This window comes from Hemicordylus capensis, chromosome 3 (genome assembly GCF_027244095.1).
Source record: "Hemicordylus capensis ecotype Gifberg chromosome 3, rHemCap1.1.pri, whole genome shotgun sequence".
In the NCBI taxonomy this organism is placed as follows: Eukaryota; Metazoa; Chordata; class Lepidosauria; order Squamata; family Cordylidae; genus Hemicordylus; species Hemicordylus capensis.
In genome coordinates, this window is record NC_069659.1 from 311,773,882 (window position 1) to 311,798,156 (window position 24,275).

A 24,275-nucleotide genomic window follows, 5' to 3' on the forward strand; every position below is an offset into this window, starting at 1 on the left:
CTTGCACCTCAAATGTTTTTGCATCTGCCATCTTGAATCGGGGTGGATGACATCATCACAAACTACGCCATTGAGGTGTTCCTGTGTGTCCCTACAAATGTACCCGATTTGGTTCATGTTGGTCCAGGAATTGCAAAGTTGATGGGGGCGGGACACACACACACACACACACTTGGACACACATACACACAGAATGCAGGATTAGCTCATAAACTTACTTTCCTTTAGGAAAGTAGGCTAAAGAATGTGTTGGCTTCTTTAAAAGTCTCTCTACGTAAACTCCGGTTCTGTGGTTCTCAAGCTGTGCACTTTCAAATGGTCCCATAGAACACAACCAATAGAAGAAAATGTGAAACATGTCCCATGATTTATAACTTCTGTATGTTGCTTATTTATCCAAGTTGGAATAAAAGGAGTATGAAAAAAGAAAGTTGTTTCATGGATTGCCACAGATTCTCAGCAAATGGCACTAAGAATATACTGCTACATCCTCCTTAGTGTGGATTCCCTGTGTTTCCCCCCATGGTATTTTAATTCTCAGTGATGTTGGAATATATCCATGTCTGGGAAGGATATTCAGATGCTTTGCTGAAACCAAGATACATTAGGCTGGTTCTCACGACCAACAATAGGGTAGGACAAGCATCCTACCCAAGTTTGGAAGCTGTGCATGTTCCCATTTTGCGATCATGAGCAAGTAAAAAGCAAGATAGGAGGCTCAGGCAGGGGAAGTGATTGTGTGTGAGGATCTTGCTGGCTAGGAGCGCTCCAACTTAGCCAGCAGCTGTACTCAGCTGTTTTAAGGAGGTAGGAGGAAAAGCCCTCCTACTCAGCAGGATCGTTGCCCATGATCATTTCCCCACTTCCTGCCTTGCTTTTTATCCGCACACACAATCGTAAAATGGGAGCGCTGCACAGCTTCCAAACCTGGGTAGGATGCTTGTCCTATCCTATAGCTGGTTGTGAGAAGTTCCAGCCTATTATGTCCACAGCATTTCATGATCAACTAAACTAGTAACTATCAGAAAAGAAGTTAAGATTAGTCTGCCATGACTTGTTCTTGACAAACCTATGCCTGCGCGTACAAATCACCACATTCTTTTCTAATGCTTACAGGGAGACTGCTTAATAATCTGTTCTAGGATCATGCCAGGTACAGATGTCAAGCTGGCAGGTTTGTAGTTTCCTGACTCCTCCTTTTCCCACTAATTTACTCAGAAGTAACTCCCACTGGTTTCAGTGAGGCTTGTTCCCAGAAATGTGTGAATAGGATTGCAGTCTTCATTTGTCTTTTCCTTCTCAATGGAGCTTCCAGAACACAAGATTCTCAATGTTGAAAAGACCTCAGGAATTTAGGGTAAAACCACCCATTATCTTTGCACATGCCTGTAATGTAGGGTTTCCAGGTCTCTGTTTTAGTTTTCTTTTTAGTGACTTCAGGAGAAGGTGTTAGATCTCATGATAAGGGGCCAGATACAAGAGAGCAGGCTATTTTCTGCTTGACTTGAGCATCTTCTGTCCAATCCATGTCCATCAGGGCCCACCCCTGAGCCATCAGGTAATGAACCCTGCTTTATGCTAGTAGACTTTGCCTTTGCTTCCCCCAGAATCCAAGCCCCTCAGAAACAACTAAACCCAGTACCCCATGGGATTGTGGGTATGGGGTTGGTTGGCACCCTATGTGCACTACACCACCACTCGCTCTGGGCCACCCTGGTGCCCCCGAAGTGTAGTTATGGGGCTGCTGAAACCCCCATTAATCCCTATGGGGGAAAAGCTTAAAGATGCACAAACTTTACCAATTCTTTAAAAATCAACCATTTGCTCAATTCCTTTGAAATCTGGATGGTAGCAGATTACCGCCCGACCCACTCTTCTGCCCCGAAACCCCCTTTCTGCCCTGAATCTGCCCCAAAGACATGCCACCTTCAAAAATTATTTAAAAATCACCCCTTTGCACAATTCCTTTCAAATCTGGGTGGAAGCTTCCTTGCACCCATTGGGCACTACCACCCACCACAACTCACCCTGGGCCACCCTGGTGCCACCCGCCCTCCCCGGAAGTTATAACTAAGGCTGCTGAAATCCCCATTGTTCCCTATGGGAAAAAACTTAAAGGTGCGTAAACTTCAAAAATCATTTAAAAATCAGCCCTTTGCCCAATTCCTTTGAAATATGGGTGGTAGCTTCCTTGCACCCATTGGGCACTACCACCCACCACACCCCACTCTGGGCTGCCTCAGTGCCCCCCACGTGGAGCTATAAGGTTGCTGGAATCCCCATTATTCCCTATGGGGAAAATCTTAAAGATGTATAAACTTCAAAAATTCATGATAAATCAGCCCTTTGCCCAATTTCTTTGAAATTTGGGTGATAGCTTCCATCCATAGGGCACTACCACCACCCCTTTTGGCCCTTGGACCCTTTTTTTGATCCGAATCGATTAAGATTCAGAAAATTCAGGTACAAATTGAATCTGGGGTGATTCGGGGAGGGGGTGTCAGATTCGGACCCAAAACAAATTGGGGGTGTTTCAATTTGAGTTCAAATCAAAATGAAAAAATTGATTTGTGCACATCCCTAGACACTTCTTGCTATATTAGGCAGCATTTACTGCCTCCACTTTCACTGACCCCTGTGTCTACACCGCGTTTTCCCTTCCAGTACCAATCTTGTCTATTCTTGGTGTTGAGGGAACTGCACGGCAGCAAGAGACAGGGCCAGAAACACTATGCTGGAAGATAAGGGAGGAGGGGGAAGTGACTGCGTCAGCCCCCATCTCTGACCCCTGATCCAGAGTGCAGGGCCAGGGCGGAGAGGGTGAGACCATCAGCCCCTGAGGCTGGCCCAGGTGGTGGGGCTGGTGAGGAGAGGGCGAGGCAGTACTTTGAAGCTCACCTGGTGAGAGTCAATGAGCTGCTCTGAAGGCAATTTAGTAATGTGCTTGTTTTATGTGGAGAAAAATACCATGGATGTGAACAGAGGGCAACAATTCTGTACCTCACCATTGGAAGATTTGCTTTCCCTCAATCTTGAAAGTTGTGCACAGCCTCCATCTGATTTCAGAGCTCTTAGCAGATGTCCATGGATCACAAAGGTTTTGCTTCACTTCCAAGACAGATGGATGTTTGTTTAAGTTACTTTGTTCTAAAGGAAAACAAAGATGTTTGGGATTCTAGCACTTCTATCACGGACTTCTACACCATAGGGCCCCACATTGCTATTTCCCTGAATACAATTAAATGGCTTTTAATTGTATCAGTATATTTTTAGGGTTGTGTGCTGTCTTGATCTGTGTTCAAAGAGCAGTTAATTTTTTTTAAAAGGAACTCTTACTTAGGCCAAAAGTATATTTTTGTAAAATAATGTTTTGCGATTCCCAATGTGGCTTTATTTTAGACTCAAAGCCCTTGTGACAAAGGAGATATGGTAGGGAAATGCCTAGACCATTGGCAAGCAGCTACTAGACAGATATTACGAGGAAATGCTTTCTTGTAGTGTAGTCAACTTACCTATAATCCCCACCTCCACACAGAGAGCAAATTATACTTTGTTGCCACATGTGCAGGCTGAAATTTTATTAAGATTAAAGTAGGGAAAGTTCCAGGGTAATTCGTCCTTTTTATTTTTCAAAGTAGGACATCAGAATTATATAAGATTCACATGAATTTCTGAGGCATCAATTGCACTGAAGGGATAGAACATGGCTGCAAATAGTGAAGCGTGAGAATCTGAGCTTCTTTTATTTGTATTTGTCTATTTTAAGATGTATATCCCACCACATGCTTCCACAAACTACACAGAGCAGTTTACAATATGATAAAAATATCAACCAATTTTAAAAAAGCCATAAATTAATTACCCCAAACCAAAACATAACATTAAAATAAAATACACATCTTAAAATCAAAATCAAAATAGCTAATGCAGGGATTAAAAACCCTCTTACTAGCCCCCAAATATTTGCTGGAATCAACATGCCTTTATAATTTCCCTAAATGCTGAAACTAGGGATGTGCACGAATCATGATTCGACACGTGATTCGGAACACATTCCTGGCCCCTTTAAAATGGAGGAGAGCAGGTGCATACCTACCTTTGCTGCTTGCCGCCACTTCCTGTATCAGCAGTGTTCCTCCCAGCTATTTTCATGCGCTGGTGGTGTTCTCCCCCAGCTGCCGTTTTGCAACGCCAGCACATCCTAGCCAGCACCAATTTTCAACGTGTTCCTGACTAACATATGTGTGTGCATTAAATCTTCCTAGAGCCTAATACAATTCAGATATAGATGGAAAAAGGGGGGTGTAAGGAAAGCTGAGGGCTGGCATGGTTTGGGGGGGGGGAGATCAGGAATTAGTAGAGGAAAGGGGGAGGGAAGGAGAAGGAGGGAAAAAGATGGAGGGGCCCAAGGCTTGTAAGGAGCAGCATATTACCAGGACCAGAGACTTGAGAGCGGTGGATCTCTTCAGCTGAAGGAGTGAGGCTACTTGGCTGGAGACAGGAGCGTTTGCAGTTGCTCAGATCACGGCTGAGAGCCAGAGCACCATGGCTGGGGAAATCTTGACTTCTCACTGCGCAGTAGAAGTCACAGACAGCTCCTGTCCATGGACAGAGTTCCTGCTTGTTGCCCCGTGGCTTAGCAGCAAACTCTGGGATCCTTGTGAGTAGCTCTTGCTGTAGGCAAAAGATTGCCCGTAGGCACAAGACAGCTTGTAAGCAAAAGACTGCTGATCTGCCATGTCCAGAGACTCCTTCTTATAGTGGTTCCATCCTTTGATGTCCACTTGAATCTTCTGGATCACAAAAGGCGTCTATTCCTGCTATCCTCTGAATATTGTCTTTTAATTACCAAAATTAGCTCAGGATATTTTGTCAGTCCAGAGAGATCTCAATCTCATCTTCTATTAGCTGCTATCTTGAGGAGGGGAAATTGCCCGAAGCAAATCTGCATCCCAGATTTGCTAGCCTGGTCCCAAAAGGTGTTAAAAGTTAGGAGTTAGTGAGAGAGTTAGTTCTATTTGTGTGAGACAGCAATTACATTATTTCTTGTGTACCTCTATCTAGTGTGTATTTATAACAAAAGAATATTCAAAGTAACATCAAAAAGGGGCACATGTGTGAGGCGAGTTAATCAACACATTTGACTAAGGCAGAAGCATCCTGTCAGTGAGGTAAGGGGATTACTGGACAGCAGGTTAATTTCAGCAGTGTGAGACTGGTAATTAAGCCTGACCCATTGTGTCTGAGTGAGTTTCCACAAACACTGATAACCAATGTTAGATTACCCCTGCCTCTACAAAGTATTTACCAAGCATTACCCAGGCAGATCTGGGCATCATGTTCACCTCAAGTTCAGGCATGTAATTGAACTCTTAATATAAAATGAAATCAGACACAGGCCTCAATTCCACATACTTCTGAGTTGGTACCTTTAAGTCTAAGGTTGGGGTACATAACAATAGAATCTAACAAGCTAGAAAACCTAGGTGGACTGGAGGCCTCCACAGAAACCCTGTGGGTGATAATACAATGCCTGAAAGGAAACGTGCTACTGGGGATGTGCTATCGCCCTCCGGATCAAAACACTGACAGTGACTGGGAGTTGCAGCAGGAAATCAGGGAGGCGTCAAGGAGAGGCAGGGCTGTAATAATGGGTGACTTGAATTACCCACACATAGACTGGGGAAATTCACAGTCAGGTCATGACAAAGAGATCAAACTTCTAGATATGCTAAATGACTGTGAGAACAGTTGGTCTTGGAACCAACCAGAGAGAAGGTGGCCTTGGACTTAATTCTGAGTGGCACCCAGGACCTGGTGTGTGATGTCAGTGTCATCGACCCTTTAGGGAACAGTGACCATAGTGTGATGAAATTCAGCATACATGTGGGGAGAGAATCACCAAGGAAGTTTAACACAGACACTTTGAATTTCAGAAGAGGAAACTTCTCTAAAATGAGAAGTATGGTGAAAAGAAAGCTGAAATGGAAAATCAGGAGAGTCACTTCACTCCAGAGTGCATGGAGTTTACTCAAAACCACAATACTAGAAGCCCAGTTAGACTGTATACTCAAAAGGAGGAAAGGTACCACTAAGTTCAGGAGGATGCCAGCATGGCTAACAGATACTGTCAAGGAAGCCATAAAAGGGAAGAAGACTTCCTTCTGAAATTGGAAGGCCTGTCCAAATGAAGAGAACAGAAAGGAACACAAACTCTGGCAAAAGAAATGCAAGGTGACAATAAGGGAGGCAAAAAGAGTTTGAGGAACATTTAGCCAAAAGTATCAAGGGGAATAACAAAAACTTCCGCAGTTGGACCATTAGACAATGGCCGCGGTTGGACCATTAGACAGTGAGGGAGTGAAAGGGATTATTAAGGAGGATATGGAGGTTGCAGAGAAGCTAAATGAGTTCTTTGTGTCCATCTTCACGGCAGAGGATACTGAGTATATACCTGTTCCTGAACCAGGCTTTTCGGGGATGGAGGCTAGCAAATCGCCAGGGCCAGATGGCATCCATCCAAGAGTCCTCAAAGAACTCAAATGTGAAATTGCCGACCTCCTTGCTAAAATATATAACTTTTCCCTGCAATCGGCCTCTGTACTGGAGGACTCAAAGGGAGGAGAGCTGGTCTTGTAGTCGCAAGCATGACTTGTCCCCTTAGCTAAGCAGGGTCTGTCCTGGTTGCATATGAATGGGAGACTAGAAGTATGAGCACTGTAAGATATTCCCCTCAGGGGATGGAGCTGCTCTGGGAAGAGCAGAAGGTTTCAAGTTCCCTCCCTGGCTTCTCCAAGATAGGGCTGAGAGAGATTTCTGCCTGCAACCTTGGAAAAGCCGCTGCCAGTCTGTGAAGACAATACTGAGCTAGATAGGCCAATGGTTTGATTCAGTATATGGCAGCTTCCTATGTCCCTATGACTGGAAAGTAGCAAATGTAACACCGATTTTCAAAAAGAAACTGTGAGGGAGACTGGGTGTCTTGTTCAGTCTAGTCTAGTAAACCCTAAGGGGAAAGGGTCAATAAACCCCAGGCTGTGAACAGATGGTGGCAGCAGTATACTGATCAGGGCCCACCCACAAGGACCTGGAGGGCCTGAACAACCCAGAAGCCATTCACTACACACCTCTTCCCCCATACCTGTCAACTTTTGGATGGAGAGTAGGTCTTGCAGTAGTAAGCATGAATTGTCCCCTTAATAAGCAGAGTTTGCCTTGGTTTGATTGTGGATGGGTGGCTACATGTGAACACTGGGGTGAACACCCTTAGGAGATGGGGCTATAGCTCAGTGGTAGGACATAAGCTTGCATACAGAAGGCCCCAGTTTCAGTCACTGGCATCTCCCCGTTGGACTGAGAGATACTCCTGTTTAAAATCTTGGAGAGTCGCTGCCAGTATGTTTATATGATACTGAGCTATATGGACCAATGGTCTGACTGAGTATATGTTCCTAACAACAACAACAATAATAATAATAATAAACAACCTTTTAGAAGCTAAGCGTTCTCCTGTTATACCTTTCAAACATGAGTGTTTATGTGGCCCTCAAAAATGGGGGAAAAGTGATGAACAACATCAGCAAACTTCCTTTTCCCTGCAGTTTCTTAGCATTTATTTAATCAGTTTTGTGCCCTATGATCTATTCAGATAAATATGGTACTTTTTCAGAAGACTCTGATTTTAAGACGACCCCTTAAAAAGTAGAAGTTAAATACAGGTTATAGCTGTGTGGTGATTGGCTAGTAAACACTGTCCATCAAGAGGAATTTAAACTTAGGAACCTTCTCTGGAGAGAATTCCTAAGGGAGGGGTTTTGAAATGGAGTGAACAGGTGGCTATAAAATTCAGAGTTAAATGACAGATTCAGTTAGGGACAGTTAGGGCTAGAGATGGGATCTCTGGTTAGGGTCACTAGGGTGGGACTGAGGGTGGAATTGGGAGATTGGTGGGCACACAGCAGGCATGACATCCGTAGAGCAAGTTTGACTATCAATTGTAAATGCTGGGTGGGTGTGTATGGTTGATTACACAGGATATAGTCAGGGAGGTTGTATCCCAGTAAAGGTGTTGGAAGTCTAAAGAAGCTTGTTATTTCTAAACTAGCTGGGCTGGGTACAGACCATCTGCGCCTCTAGTTTCCCCTGCCTGCCCCCCGCCGCCACTGCCACTTTCTTTCCCAGCCCGCCTGCTGCCACTTTCTTCCTTCACTCGCCTGCTCTCTCACCTGCCACAGCCGGTTTCTTGCCCTATCCACCACCACTGTTGCTGTTTTCTCCACCTGCCCCTGCTGCCATTTTCTCCCCCTGCCTGCCCTTGCGGCTGTTTTCTCCACCTGCCCCGCCATTTTGTCCCCCACCAGCAACAATTTTGTTTCTCACCTCACCTCTGGCACTGCCGCTTTCCTCTTCCACTGCAGGCAGCTTGCTTGCAAACTCTCGCAAGAGCTGCCACACGTGGGAATAGCGACGGGTATGCCTAAGAGAAATATATACAGAAATAGTCACTTCAGTAACTTGAAAGTCAAGCCTTTATTGAGGTACTGACTCAATCTTATATCAGTACCTGAGTTTGAATACCAGTTTGAAGTATGTATGTATGTATGTATGTATGTATTCAATTTATATATTGCTTTTCACTAAAATAATCTCAAAGCAGTTAGCAATATAATTAAATCAAAGCATAATTAAAGTACAAAGGTAAAGATGATCTCAAAAATTAAAACATTACAGAAAGAAAATACAAAAATATAGATAATATCAATATTAAAAAATCTCTTTTAAAACATCATTGTCATCGTCATCATCTATATATTTAATTCTCTTGGGATATGCGTGCCCAAGATTTGGCGGCGGAACTCTTGCGACACGCTGTGAGAGTTCCGAAGTGAGGACTGAGGAGGAGAGGGGGAAGAAAGTGCCGGTGGTGGCCGGCCAGCCAGCTGGCCGGCGGAGGAGTGGGGAAAGAAAGGTGGCGGCGGGCAGGGAGAGAAAGGTGGTGGTGGGCAGCAGGCAGGGGGAGAGAAAGGCAGCGGTGGGCAGCAGGCGGGGGAGAGGAAGGCGGCAGCACGCAGCGGGCGGGGGGAGAGAAAGGCAGCAGCGGGCAGCAGGCGGGGAGAGAAAGGCGGCGGTGGGCAGGGGGAGAGAAAAGCTGCCGCGGCAGGCGGACAGGGGCGAGGAAAAACTGTGGTGGCGGGGTCCTTCTTGGCCACCCGCCGCGGCTCTGTGTGGGGAGAGGAACAGCAGGGGAGGAGGGCTGGAGAGCGCGGGCCGGAGGGAAGGGGAAGAGAGGAGAGACCAGGGCAGGAGGGAGAGGGAGGGGAAAACAGCCAGCCCAAAAGCGCCGCACAGATGCTCTGTGCTTGGTTGGCTAGTAATACAAAACACAAAGCAGCAGCAGCAAAAACAAAATTTTCATTTGAAGGCCTGGTTGAAGAGCCACATCTTTACTTTCCCCCTAAAAACTGTCAAGGAATCTGAGGAGCAGATTCCAGCTGGGAAAGCATTCCAAAGCCTGGGAGCATTGACTGAAGAGCCCCTGTACTGCGTGCTTGACAACCAAGCCCCTCTCATCATCGGCACACGGAGCAGAGCCCCCTCTGAAGATGTTATCAAATGGGCAGAAGCCCTTGGGAGTACAAGAGATAGTGTACTGTCTTGCCAGTTCTAAGGTTATTTTCTCTCAGAAACTGTTACATGTTTGACCCTACAATGTAGTGAATATTGTTATTCATATTGCTACTGAATATTACTCCGGACGTATTGTACAAGAATAAAGTTATTTTCTTTGGTTTGGAATTTTAAAACTGTTTCAACTGTGTCGATTTACTTCTCCACATGTTACTATTTGGGCACGATACCAAAGTTAGTGTTAGAAACCCAAATTAGGATTTAATTTGGTGGCGGCAGTGTAATAAGTAAATAAAGGGTTTAAAACAAATCAAAGGTTCATAAATATATTGTTTATTTTAACATCTACCTATATTTAACATTAATCTCCCAATCCCAAACTTGGGTCCTGACAACCTGCATTTACTAGAAAGGAACAGATCTCTGAATGTACGATGACTTATGGCTGTGTCCCACAACAAAGCTAATGTCAGAAACCATTACATTATTATTATTTATTTACACAGTCAGACAGGTGTTATTGACTGGTTTGTTTTATCCAGACATCGAGTCCTTCCCAAGGACCTGGGATGGCTGAATTTTGTTGTCAATGTTGTTGCTGTTGTTATAGATATTGTCGCAAAATATAGGCTGTTCCCAGTAAAGTTGCTTTTTGTAATTGGCTGATGGTGATTTCTGTGGCCCCTATGGTGTTGAGGTGCTCTTCAAGGTCTTTTGGAACTGCACCCAGGGCGCCAATTACCACTGGGATTACTTTGGTCTTTTTCTGCCACAGCCTTTCAATTTCAATTTGTAGATCTTTGTATTTTGTGATTTTTTTCTATTTATTTTTCTTCTATTCTGCTATCGCCTGGTATTGCTATGTCAATTATTTTAACTTGTTTTTCTTTTCTTCTTGACTACAGTTATATCTGGTGTATTGTGTGGCAGATGTTTGTCTGTTTGTAGTCGGAAGTCCCATAATATTTTTACATCTTCATTTTCTTCAACTTTTTCAATTTTATGTTCCCACCAATTTTTGGCTACAGGTAAATTGTATTTTTTGCAGATGTTCCAGTGTATCATCCCAGCTACCTTGTCATGCCTTTGTTTGTAGTCAGTCTGTGCGATCTTTTTACAACAGCTGATTAGGTGGTCCACTGTTTCATCTGCTTCTTTACAAAGGCAGCACTTGCTGTTTGTGGTTGATTTTTCTACTTTTGCTCTTATTGCATTTGTTCTTAGTGCCTGTTCTTGTGCAGCCAGTATTAAACCCTCTGTTTCTTTTTTCAAGTTGCCATTCTTAAGCCATTGCCTTAATATTATTATTTACATTTCTATTCTGCTCTTGTTCTAAGGAGCCGAGAGCAATGTACATAGGTTTCTCCTCACAACAACCCTGTGAAGTAGGTTAGGTTAAGAGAGAAGTGACAGGCCCAGAGTCACCAAGCAAAGCAAGTATCATGGCTGAATGGGGATTTGAACTCGGGTCTCCCCGGTTCTAGTCCAGCACTCTAACCACTACACCATGCTGGCTCCCACATGAGGGATATCTTTGTATTGGCAGTGGACCAGGATAACCTAGGGTTTCTCAACTCGTGTCCCCACAATGGCTAAAGGTCATTGTAGCTGGGGATTATGGGTGTTGTAGTCCAATAATGTCTGGGGATCCAAGTTTGAGAACGCCTGGGGTAAGCAGAATGCAGCATTAGAGAGGAATGTTCTTTTTAATAATCTGGGAAGGCCTTAAGAAAATTTTATATATTCATAATTTAAAAATTGTTTAATGTTCCACATTCATAATCCAAAATTCCACAAATATTCTTCCAAAATAATAAGATGGAATATTTAAATATATTTTAAAAGTTTCTAAAAGCTATTGCAGCTCATGCAGCCCAGGCCTGTGAGTGCTTTACATTTCCTTAAAGTGGACCTGTCAGTACAGTATATATGATTTTGGTAAGATCCAGCCAAAGAGAGCCATTTCCATAGTTGCCTGAGGCTTAAACCTTCATGCTCTGAGGAAATTCTGAAGAAAGGATTGTGAGGTATATTGTTAAACCCACGCATGTTACAGTGCCAGGATTAACCTTTCCAGCATGACACAACCTAACCCTCTGTAAAAGCACATGGGAGAATTTGAGGAAGCTGGCTGTGGTCCAGATTACATCAACAGCAAAATCACGCAGCAGCAGCATGTTTACAATGCTCCGTCGTCAGACTATGAGTATCTTTCTACTCTCCTTTGTGTAGCACAGCCCTTGCAGTGGGAAGTTACCCTAGGGACTTTTCCCTTCCTGCTTTATATCCTTTCGTCTTCCTGATCGAAAGGGGATTTTTTAAAATAATAGCCTGGTATGTGCCAATAGAAACCAGCATAATCTTAAAATACATTGTAAATGTAAATCAGCAAATACAAATAAAATCTGCAAGATACATGAACAGTTATCTAGACTTTTATCACCACTTCCTTCCCATTTTTCAAAGTGGGTGGGTGGGGAGAACCCCTCTCCTGTCCTTTGTGTGAGTATGGAGAAATGGAGTTTGGCTAATTTATGCAAGCTGAGCACCTGACCTGTACCAGAATCTCAATGATCTATTGACTTTAGCCTTTAGCTTCAAATCCTTTGTAGTGCTGCCAAAGAAATTTCACAGATAAATCATTCAAGATAGTAAAGGGCCTGCAACTGTGCTGCAGACATTCAACAGGGTGTTAGTAGTGACAGGAAGTCCCTTACCACTCTCTAACCTGTGGGTTAACCTAATATGATGATTCAAGTAAATCACCAGATCTCATTTTCCCAGGAAATAATTATTCAAAAATACCAACCCTAAATCTGGTTAGAAGCTTAAAATACTTTGTTAGATGAGCATTTCTTCTTCCTTGACCTCTGGGAAAACTGATTTGCTATACTAAAACTAGACGATGACTCATTAAATGTCTAGCTAATTAATTTTGAAAATGATGACTGTTTGGAACAAGTAGAGTTGCCACGTCCCCTGGAATTTAGGGTAGCCCCCCGATTTTGGCTCCTCCACCCGGCTGCTATATTTCACCCAGATTTACACGGATTTCAAATCAGTTGCATTTTATTTTATGTATGTATTTATTTTTAAATGTTACATGTTTATTATTTTGAATAGTGATTACAGTTCTTTAACATGAAATTATTTCCCTTCTTTTGACTTTAGAACCCTTATACCTAAAACACTGTTCAATAAACCTTGCCACCTGACTTTAAGAGACAAATAAGAGAGAATGCCACAATTCCATGACTGATACCACTCCCCCCATGTCTTTTTCTGCTTCAGTAAGCAGCTGTGGGGGCCCCAGGTTGGATTGGGATGGGGGTGGTGGTAAAAGGGCTTTGATCTTTGCCTGTGCCACTTCCCCAAGGCACAAATTGCTTCCTCTTCCACCAAAATCCGTTAGAGTGGAGGAGGCAACACAAAGACATAAACATGGGACCCTGTTTGTTTTGCCCTCTCAAACTAATAGCAAGGTGATTGTTTTGCGGGGGGGGGGGTGGAGGAGGGAAGAAAATTTGCATTATGGAACTGGCACAGGGGAAAGGGGTATCCTGCACTATTTGTGTGCTGTGATCTTAATCTACACTGGATCCATATGTCTGCTTACAACAACAACAACAAAGGCCTAGGGAGTTCTAATGATGTAACAGGTATGTAAAACATTAATTGGTTAAATGGTTACCTGTTAAGTATTAGTTTTACCAGTAGTTTGTTCAGTAAATATAATGGAATACCCATGTTACATCTAGTTTGGCCTCAGTTCTCCCTCATCCCAAAACTCATTTTTCATGTAGTTGCTTCTTAGAAAACTGCCCCCCCCCCGGCTCCTCTGCTGTGTCACCTTTTGAACATTTCTTTTCTACACATGACCTCCATCTTCCAACTCCTCCCAACCAGGGTGCTTTTCAGATTAGCCACTACAACCGTGGTAAAATGCTTCGGCTTGGCAGGATCAAATTGAAAATGACACCCAGAATTTACAATGGAAAATACAGCTACTTTTTTTTTTTTTTGCAATGGACATACAACATTATAGCACCAAATCACAGCAATAAAATCCAAAACAAGGCATCGGAAATGTGAACAGCACCCTGCTGACAGTATTGGGACTGTGGTGTCACAACACAGGAAGTACGGAAGCACACTTAGCAGATATGTTTTGACACTGTTGTAGGGGTTAATCCGGAAAGTGCCGAAGGGCATGCATAGCTTTTGACACCAATTTCATAGATTTGCTTTTCCGTGAAATGTATGCATGCATGTATGTATACTTATCCCACTCTATCTCATGGAACAGCTTACAGCAACCCCATGTTAAGGAGCATTGAGACTATTCACCACTGAGACTATTCACTTGAAAAGTACTGAGACTACTCGCCAAGCAGGCTAACCCCCATAATGTTCACAAATAACTGGGTTCACCCATATCCATTAAGTCAAGAAACATAGTATCCATTCCCCCTTTTAGTGTCAAAGGGCTGTGGCATGATCCATATGATTAAGCATTTTTCTTGCTTTCTGACAATTCTGGGGTGAAACACGTCGGAAAAAAATAAACCAGTATAAGCTATATATGATTAATCTGGTCCATGCTGCCACTATTCTTTCATTAATTCATTCGATTTCTATACTCCCCTTCCAAAAGTGGTTCAGGGCGCTTTACACAGAGAAATAACAAATAAATAAGACGGATCCCTGTCCCCGAAGGGCTCACAATCTAAAAAGAAACATGAGATAGATACCAGCACCAGTCACTGGAGGTACTGTGCTGGGGGTGGATAGGGCCAGTTACTCTCCCCCTGCTAAATAAAGAGAATCACCATGTTAAAAGGTGCCTCTTTGTCAAGTTAGCAGGGATTTTATTGTCTCTTTATAACCAGGAAGGAATAAATGCTTGAGCAATTCACTGGAGTATTTTAACCAGACACAAAATTTGTTTAAGTTGGGGGTTTCCACATTCACAGTTCACACATAAAGAATATGTAGTGGAATTTCCCAGCATAGAAAACAGGCTGGCTATAACGGTCTACTCTACAACCATCCCAGGGCGTATGTAGGACTATTTAACCAATATAAAATATTTTGTCAATGGGAAACAGCACAAGGCTATATATTTATGTACAGGGAATAAGTTTAATCTAAATCAATGTGACTTGCTTCTGACCAAACATGCATAGGATTGTACTTTAAAATACAAAACCAGGCACATCAACTATATATTTTGAAGAATTTTGAGTGTGTTTGTGTGAAAGAAAGGCATACTTCACAATTACATACAGATATCAAATTTTTCATACACAATCCTGCCACTGAAATTAATTGAATACTTTTTACACCAGCTATGGGGTCAGCTGGGAAGGTGTGTGGGGATACTACAAAAGTGCTTGGAACGTCTGGGAATTGTAGTCCCCCCCACCAAGCTGTCTTTATGGGAATAGTGCTGGGAGGAACAACAATTCCCAGATGTCCCTGCATCCCCTTTGCACCTTCCTGGCTGACCCCATGGGCTCTAGTTCCAGTAGAAGAGCCCCCGTCAGCACACACACTGGAAATTTGAGGAACAGTGCAGAGATGGACACACTGGGGGCGACTGCCTCTGTGTGACACTGGGAGTAGTGATAAACATTTGTCAAAGTTGGACAGTCCGATACACAGGTCTAAAAATAATCATAAAATAGCATGCTAGTTTAACTAGACTAAACCCTGGTTCAGACATAATATGGAACCATGGTTTAATCCTAGTTCCATGTGATGTCCCCAAGTCTCAGGTGTGTGCACTCCCCCTTCCTGTTCACATGCAAGGGAGGAAGCATTCTATATCCAATCCTGCCTCAGAAGAAGCCAGGATTTCCCATGTGCTCCAAACCGGACAAATTCTAGTTTATTCTACACAGTTGCAAAGAAGTCATGGTCTGAAGCTGAAATATAAAATCTTGGCTTGTTTGCAAACTTTGCCATACTGCCCATCTTCCTGTCCCAGACCTCTTTTTCAAGTTGCAAGGCACACTTTGTGCACCTTGCAACTATTTCCACCCCACAGTCCAGATCACCTGCCTGCCCACCCTTCTTCCATATCCTTCCTTCTAGGGGGTGTAGCTATAACTGAGTGGATGGGTTCAAAGCACCTGGGCCCCCCAGCTCCTGTGGGGCCCCCAGCTCCACTCCTCCCAATTTTCTTCATTATCTCTCTCACTTTGAGGGGCCGCTGAGGAGAGGGGTGAACATGGGCCCTCTCTCCCCTAGCTATGCCCCTGCTTCCTTCCATTCTCTTCCCAGCAGGGGCCTATCTTCTCTGTCAGCATCCTCTTCCTCTGTTTCCTCCTCTTGCTTTTCCTTTGAAAAGGAGCAATGGGGCAGAAGTATATTGGAACCATTAGAGTCTTAGCCTGGAGCATCTCCATGGAGATGCCCAGCCAGTGCTCTACTGGCCTCAAGGTGTTGGCTTAGAGTGTCTCCATGTGGTGCTCAAGGTCAGCAGTCTATTGGTCTCCTTGCAGTGGCAACAGCAAGGAGGAGGGATGACAGTGGACAAGCAGGTGGGTATGGAGTCTCCCATACCAGCCCCCACCCCTGTTGCCTCTGGGCCTGATACAAGAGGTTCTGTTCAATCCCCACAATGGCAGCCCTGTCAAAACAAGCCAAGAGTTGCTGGGTTTGGGTGTCACATCAAATTGTGGCTGGTTCTAAGCCAGGATTGGAATTCTTTCTTCCTCATACATGTGTCCATGGCTAGGGGACATCTCATGCTCTCGCTCACACTTGTAGTCTCTTCTACATTTCCTCTTCTGCTCCCTTCCCGTTTTAAAAATAGCAGCAATGGGAGGAAGATCAGGAAGTGGAGCAATGGCAGCAGTGGTGCAGCTGCTGGATAAGGGTAGACTGGCCATCTGGGGCCAAAGGGAAATGCCACAGGCAGCCATAGGCAGCTTGTAAATAAGCCAACCAACCAAACTCTCCAGCTGTTGTTGAATGACAATTCCCACCATCCCCAGTCACAATAAAGCAGTGTCCATCCCTCCCCTAAATGCATATTTAACCTGGTAAAGATGCATTTCAGGGGGAAAGCAGCTTTGCACAGTGATTTTGAGTGGAAAGCTTATGGGGAAAGGATTAAACAGACCCTCCCTCTGTTGCTTCTCTGCTCAGAATTACAAACTATGGAGGTTTTGTTACATGCCTTTTGCAAGAACCTATTTTGCCACTTCCAGTCACATGCTACCTTTAGAGGCATGATCAGTCAGGTATTCAAAACTGATAAGCTCTGGCAGTCCGGGGCAAATCCTGTGTGGTTAATTTTGCTTTTCAGTTACATTTTTGTTTCTTTATTTAAAATATTTCGATACTGCCCAAAACATGTCTTTGGGTGGTTTACAATTAAAGTCAGCCAGCGTGGTGTAGTGGTTAGAGTGCTGGACTAGGACTGGGGAGACCCGAGTTCAAATCCCCATTCAGCCATGATATTAGGTGGGTGACTCTGGGCCAGTCACTTCTCTCTCAGCCTATCCTACTTCACAGGGTTTTTGTGAAAGAGAAACTTAAGTATTTAGTACACCACTCTGGGCTCCTTGGAGGAAGAGCGGGATATAAATGTAATAATAATAATAATTTAAAACATTAAACCCATTAACAATTAAAATCATTTCAAAAATTTCAATCAATTAACAATTAAAATCATTTAAAACATTAAAAACATTTAAAATCCAACATTAAAAATATTCAAACATGTTTCAGGGAGGATGACCATGTGGTCCATGTGGTTAGAATCAGGAGAGATCCCTCATGTTGAATTTAGCCTCCTGACAAGTGGTTAATGTTCCATCAGCACTCAGGCTGTATGTGGACTCTACAAACTTGAATAGGTGTGGTACTAGGAAATACATATAGGTAGAGGGCAAAGATTTTATTTACTTACTGAATAATATTATATCCTCCTGTTCAACACAGAAGTGCTCAGAATAGCTCACAACATTTAAAAGCCAAAATGCAAAATAGCAAAACCCACATAAAATCAAGCAAAAATTATAAAATATAGCAAGAGAAAATATAACACCATATAAAAACCAGCAGATCGAGATCTAGGAAGCTATATCTGTTCTTCTGCTTGCTTACTTAATCCATTTTGATAACAAACTGGATCTCTAGAGTCAGAAAACTGACATTTAAGTTTGTTGCATCTTTGCTAATATTTTCTTTATATATAAGTCACTAAGGCATACATGTGGATAATCCCATGTGTGGCAGCTCTTGTGAGAGTTCGGAGAGCTGCTGTATATCAATGGGGATGGATAGGGGGAAGAAAATGGCAGCAGTGGCAGCCATCCAGCCGGCAGGCCAGGGAGATAACAGCTGTGGGAGACAAACTACGGCAGCGATGGGCGTGAGGAGAAGGCAGGGGTGGCTGGCCGGCCACCAGAGAAGGCGGAGCGGGTGAGAGAAGGTGGGAGCAGGAGGGAGAAATCTGTTATGGCGGTGATGGGGAGGGATGACAGGGGAGGAAACAGCAGGGGGGAGAACTATAAAGCGGCCAGGCCGGATGGCGAGGGAAAGTGCCACCAGTGGGTGATAAGGAAAAGCAGACTGAGAGGGGGAGAATGGACTGGGGCTGTAGCGGGGGGGGGGGGACAAAGGTGGGGAGGATAGACAGGGAGAACTATGGGCACAGATGCTCTGTGCCGGATCAGCTAATAATACAATAAACTTCTATATTAACTACACACTTCTTAAATACAGGAGGACCTCGTTACCTGCAGATCTGGCATCTGCAGTTTCGCGTTTTCACAGTAGGGTAATTACCACCTGACCTTGGTATATATGAGGAAAAACCAAACAAAAAGGGGTTAAATCCACAGATTGGAGGCAGCTGGAAATGACCGCGGAGGCTATTTCCTGTTGCCATTTTGTGAATCGGAGCCATTTTGTTGCTTGTTTTGTTGGTGGAAAAGTCTAAAAATCATGAATTTTCACTAAAACAAAGGGTTAGGGCACTTTTGGGGGGCATTGCTGGAGTGCTGGAGGCCCATGGACCACCGTAAGGCACTTTATTTCACACACGCACACACAGAGCCCATTTTGGCCCATTTTTACTGCGGTTTCCCAGCCTCTAGGAACCTAACCCCCACAATTACATTTACTTCAATGAGCTGGTATTCGTGGTTTCCTTATCTCAGGCAATGTTGGGGAATGGAACTCCCACGAATACCGAGGTTTTCATGTACACACTATGCCATAAAGCTTTGCTATCCTATAGGCACTAGAATGCTTTGCCAGTGTAAAATAAAATTAGGACAGATTTACATTAATAAGTTATTCAACCACTGATACACTGGTAGATATTTTGTCCATAATTTGGAGGAGTCCACATGCATGTAGATGTGTATGTTTGTGTGTTTGTATGTGTGTGTATATAGATAATATTTATACTCCACCCCTCCACTACGCATCTGCTCAGGGCAGCTGACAAAATTAATAAAATTAATAAAATTGATACAATATAATACAATAAAAATAAAATTAATAGAAGTTAAAAAAACCAGGCAAAAACCAAATTTAAAAGTTACAAATTAAAAGTGGCCATATATGGCCAATATGACTTTCAGAAGCAGCCCTTTATGCTACATGGGATATTGCTCCAGGAGGAGGCTTATGGGCTATGTGAGAGTTATTGTCAGGAGTGGAAACTGAAATGTCCTGGGTGTGGATGGTGCTTTGGATCCTAATCACAGAGGTCATGCATACAAACAAAAACTGTGTTCTACCTGGGTTTGGGAGCTGTGTGTGCTACCAATTTTCAGTTGTGTGGAAGCAAGGTAGGAGGAAAACCTGGATAGAAGTGATTGTGTGGAAACAAGCTTCCACACAATCGCTTCTACCCAGGCTTTCCTCCTACCTTGATTCCACACAACTGAAAACTGGGAGCACACACAGCTCCCAAACCTGGGTAGAATACAGTTTTTGATTGTGTGAATGACCTCCTAGTCTTTGGGATTTTCCTACCCTTGGATCCTTCCTAACCATAGTCTTTGGGATTTTCCTGCTCTTGACACCATGCTGCCCCCTCAAAACCTCAGGTGTTTCTTCAGAGAACAGTATCCTCGCATAACAGTATCTATTGGCTGAAATTTCCTACTCTAATTTAGAAGAGCAAAATGTTTCTCCACCAATTACTCAGTGCCTAGATGCTGTTTCATTAACTGGGTTTACCAGACAACCAATCGTCACCAAATGATTGGGGAAATCCCCACAATTGCAAAACAGTGCACACACCCCATGGTGAATTACCTAGAATCTCAGGCAGGTGTTATAAGTAGGTTGACTGAAGCTGGATCAACCAACTGAGAACAACTAACTTGTTCTGAAACACGCCAACAGCAGCACAATTATGGCTGGCTTCAGCAAGAAGATATTTGCCATCGCCGTTTTGACTGGCCTGTTGCTACTCTTAGACACTAGTGAAGGTAGGTGCTTCTGAAATTCTCTTATTAAACAGACTTGCTTGTTGTGCTGAAGTGTGTGTCCCACAGTTTGAGATCTGAGAGAGTAGGTGCCCAAAATATTTTTAAAAGCTAGAATATTCATTGCAACATTGCCAGTGGTTGGGAAACTAAAGAAATGTGTATAGCAGAGCAAGGAATAGAAATCTAAGTAATGCTTATTCCTAAACATGTATTCCCGCTCCCCCTCTTCATTCCAGCCCAAAGTAACCAAGATTGCTGCCTTTCTTACACCAAGACACGATTGCCTCGAACTGCTATTACAGGATTCACAGAACAACGATCCAGTGAAGTCTGTGACATCAGTGCTATCATGTGAGTTAACTATATGAGAAAAATGACCTGAATTAGTGAACAATAATGTAGTGGCCCAAATAACCAATACTCTATTTAGCCTTTTAAAAAATGCCACCAAAATGCTTCAGATACAATTGTCCACCAGCCTTATTAGCCACAAAACAATATATTTATGGTGTGATTCATAGGCTCCATAATATTGCCACAAATTTCTGTGTCCTAAAATCTAAGATGGTACATGTTGGCATTTCTCATAATTGAGGTCTCAAGTTCTAGCTGAAATATTTTTAGTATCCTATTTAATTATATTTTATATCACAATTTTCTTATCTTATTTTTAGCATCTGATATTTTAGAGTGTCATTATGAGAAGGAGCCAAAGTTCAGTGTACCATTATTTTATGGCCTTAGAAACATTGTACTCTCCCTATTCTGTCAGAATACTCAGTTACTGCTGACATATTTAAAGAGAAAAAAGAGAAAAAAATTAAATTAATCCCCCCCCCGCACTGCCCTACCCAGAGGTACACCTAGGTAATTTTGGAGCCTGGACCTAAAGGCTTTTGGAGCCCCCCCCCCCTCCATTAAGCACCATCATGCTCCACTGGGTGACAACACCACCTGGGACAGACTAAAAAAGACTTGGGGCCCCCCAGCCCTGACTTCGGCTCCAAAGTCCAGGGGTAAGAGCACCCCTGGTCCTACCTTGCCCCTGGGAAGGGGCCATAGAGTATGTGCTTTGCAATACAAAAGGTCACCATTTCAATCCCAAAGATGGGAAGATTTGTGTGTCTGAAGATTTGTGTGTCTGGTGAGGAGAGCTGGTCTTGTGGTAGCAAGCATGACTTGTCCCCATAGCTAAGCAGGGTCTGCCCTGGTTGCATCTGAATGGGAGACTTGATGTGTGAGCACTGCAAGATATTCCCCTCAGGGGATGAAGCCGCTCTGGGAAGAGCAGAAGGTTTCAAGTTCCCTCCCTGGCTTCTCCAAGATAGGGCTGAGAGAGAATCCTGCCTGCAACCTTGGATAAGCCGCTGCCAGTCTGTGAAGACAATACTGAGCTAGATAGACCAATGGTCTGACTCAGTATATGGCAGCTTCCTATGTCCCTATATATTTATTTCATGGACAGGTAAAATGGCAGAAGGGAAGGCTTTCAGGAGGGTATCCTTCCAGCTGAGTTTACAAATTTAAAAAAAATCCTATGTTATCTCCAGTCCTCTGCTATCCTCCAATAACAAAGGGACTAGATGTCATGGTACAAGCAATGTATGGGGCTAGTGTTATCATAGTGTTATCAAATCAGTTTTCTTATCACCTAGGAAAAATCCTAATTGTGTTTTGATTAAATGTTTTCAAGCCTTGCCTATTTGTATGCTAAGCAAAGGACAAAAAGATGACCTTTCCTCTCTGTTCTATTGTTTTCGGCTCCATGAGTGTTTTTAAAGTAAGTTGCTATAATGCATCTTTACCCCTCTTCTTTCCAGTTTTCACACTAAGCGTGGATTTAAAGCTTGTGCAGACCCTAAAGAACATTGGGTGAAGGGACATCTACGTTGGCTGAGGTAGGTAGGATGAACAGGTTTACTCAACAAAGATGAAAATGCTGATTATCATTCACTGAAGGTTGGGTTCCAGAGTACAGTAGCTGCCCTTAAGAAGGATTGATGAGGTTGCTTTGAAAAAGTGACATTTAATTCCCCACTTCTCTGATGCAAATGGGCAGCACATGAAGCTTTCTTGGGATGTAGGACTGTGGCTTTCTTATCTTGTTCATAATTCAAGAGCTGTACCATGAGAGGGAAATGCAAGCTTATTGGTATGTTGTTTTCATTGTTTTTACAGTGCAAAGCTGAGGAGGCTGTCACAGTAACACAGCTTCTGAAATGGAGACAGAGGCAGAGACAAGCCAAATAACTTAAACTAAGTTGAACTTGTTTCCCTGTACACTGTGGTGTGCTTGCTGACTGCTAGCCCTGGATGCTTTGGAACTTCCAAAATTGATTCATATTGCATCACAAAGTTGTTTGAATAAAGCATCCCCCCAAAGTTGCTTTGTTCGTTTATATCGTTTCACATTTTGTGATTAATACATTTTAAAATTGTATTATATACAATTTGTGTTCCACATCTGTCATGTGAAATTATATTACAGTACATGCACAAGTCTTTTGAAAAACCTTATTGTGTGTTACTCTCTCTGAATCAGGGGCTCTATGCTCACTTGTTTCTTAGGTGAATATGTATTTATGCACGCTTTGGGGAGATGACAAAAGTAATATTGTTCATAAGCAAATATTTGATGCAGATAACTGAAATAGCTATATTAGCATATTTTGAGTATGTTTTAGAAAGACTGGAATATGAACAAATAAATTTATGTCAAACATTTGTGTTGTTTATGCTTTATTATGGACCTTATCTATTTGGATTTTTAGTCCTAATCATATTCATAAAATCAGGAAAAATCCTTGTTAAAACATTACTCATTACGAGCTTAATTCTAGCCATCAAAAGCTTTTTTTAAAAAATTTATTTAAAGAATTTACACTTCTTCTGAAAAACCTACATATGGAAATGTGACATCAAAAGTGGGCCTCGTGTATTAAAGGCATATATGAACAATTTTACAGAATAATACAAGATACATTACAATGGACTGTGAGATGAATAGTGCATGTTACTAAGCAGGCTATTAAAAGAGCATGTGCCTCCAATGTTTTCCCTGACCCAACATGCCAAACTGACTCTTCCTCACCCAGTTGTTCTCATGTACAATTGTTCTCATGTGGCAAAGCAAGGAATTTAACAAGCTCTGAAGGGGCCTGTGTTTAAGAATAGAAGATTCCCAACCCTTATTTTTGGTGCAATAGGTGCCCTACCACCCTTTTTTTTTTTTTTTTAAAAAGGGACTGTCAGAAACACAACTGAGGCTAATGGGGAAGTAGGAGGTTATGAAGTCATTCGTATGAAGTAGGTTATGCCTTTTTCATAACTTTTTAAAAATTCTGTCCAAGACTGTCCCTATAGTAATTGGAGACTGAATCTTGCCTCTTCCCTCCAACCAACCAGCCCCAAAATACTGGATTTGGCAGTAAAAATAAAATACTATTTTTACGAAAATAGTAAAAAGCTATTTTAATTAATTAATTAATTAATTAATTAATTAATATACTGCCCGCTATCGAAGTCTCTAGGCAGTTTATAGCATAAAAGAAGACAAGAATTTATCAGTTAAAACATATACAAAGCAGATTAAAATATCCATAAAAACACCACCTAAAAAGCTTGGCTGAAGAGATGTGTCTTCAGTTCTTTCCTAAAAGCCAGCAGGAATGGAACAGCTCTAATCTCAGCAGGAAGTGCATTCCACAGTCCTGGGGCAACTACAGAGAAGGCACACCTTTGAGTTGCCACCAGACAAACTGGTGGCACCCTCAGACAAACTTCCCCTGAAGATCTTAATAGGCAGTGGGGTTCATAACGAAGAAGGCGTTCTTGTAAATAGCATGGGCCCAAGCTGTTAAGGGCTTTATAGGTAATACGTTTTTTATTTAAAACATATGTATTCCCATTTATATTTTAAACACCCAAGGTAATTTACAGTAAAAAGCTGGTGCACATTTAACATAAATTTTTTTTTAAAAAAAACAGCATAAAATCAGCATAAAACACATTAAAGCTGTCATGAATAATAACAGGGCAAGTCGAGAGAGAACCTTTATAGCCAGAAACAGTCTTTTCACTTGATCCTGCTGCTTCTCCCAGTCTTGTCAGTGTGGTTCTCCTCTCCCACAAACAAACAGCTGAGGCTCTGAGAGTGGTGCCAAGCTTACATGGGTGTGATTTGAA

General features: G+C 42.8%; 1 protein-coding gene across 2 annotated transcripts; it reads left to right on the forward strand.

Moving 5' to 3' along the window:
- The first annotated feature begins 1,037 nt into the window (after positions 1-1,037).
- Positions 1,038-22,794, forward strand: CCL20 (C-C motif chemokine ligand 20). 2 transcript variants are annotated; one of them, XM_053304820.1, is made up of 4 exons: positions 1,038-1,174; positions 20,327-20,441; positions 21,911-21,988; positions 22,269-22,794. In XM_053304820.1, exons 1-4 carry the CDS (start codon positions 1,147-1,149, stop codon positions 22,294-22,296), a joined length of 249 nt encoding a protein of 82 aa, XP_053160795.1. In that variant the 5' UTR covers positions 1,038-1,146; the 3' UTR covers positions 22,297-22,794. The 2 variants fall into 2 exon arrangements, with proteins under 2 accessions (XP_053160795.1, XP_053160794.1); XM_053304819.1 differs by lacking the exon at positions 1,038-1,174 and adding an exon at positions 19,701-20,090.
- Positions 22,795-24,275: the final 1,481 nt, after the last annotated feature.

Bases quoted from the DNA above. Each gene is read 5' to 3' on its own strand.
- CCL20 (XM_053304819.1), top strand. From the start codon at position 20,015: ATGGCTGGCTTCAGCAAGAAGATATTTGCCATCGCCGTTTTGACTGGC. The intron at 20,091-20,326 runs GTAGGTGCTTCT...TCTTCATTCCAG, and splicing joins ACTCTTAGACACTAGTGAAG to CCCAAAGTAACCAAGATTGC. The intron at 21,989-22,268 runs GTAGGTAGGATG...TTGTTTTTACAG, and splicing joins GGACATCTACGTTGGCTGAG to TGCAAAGCTGAGGAGGCTGT.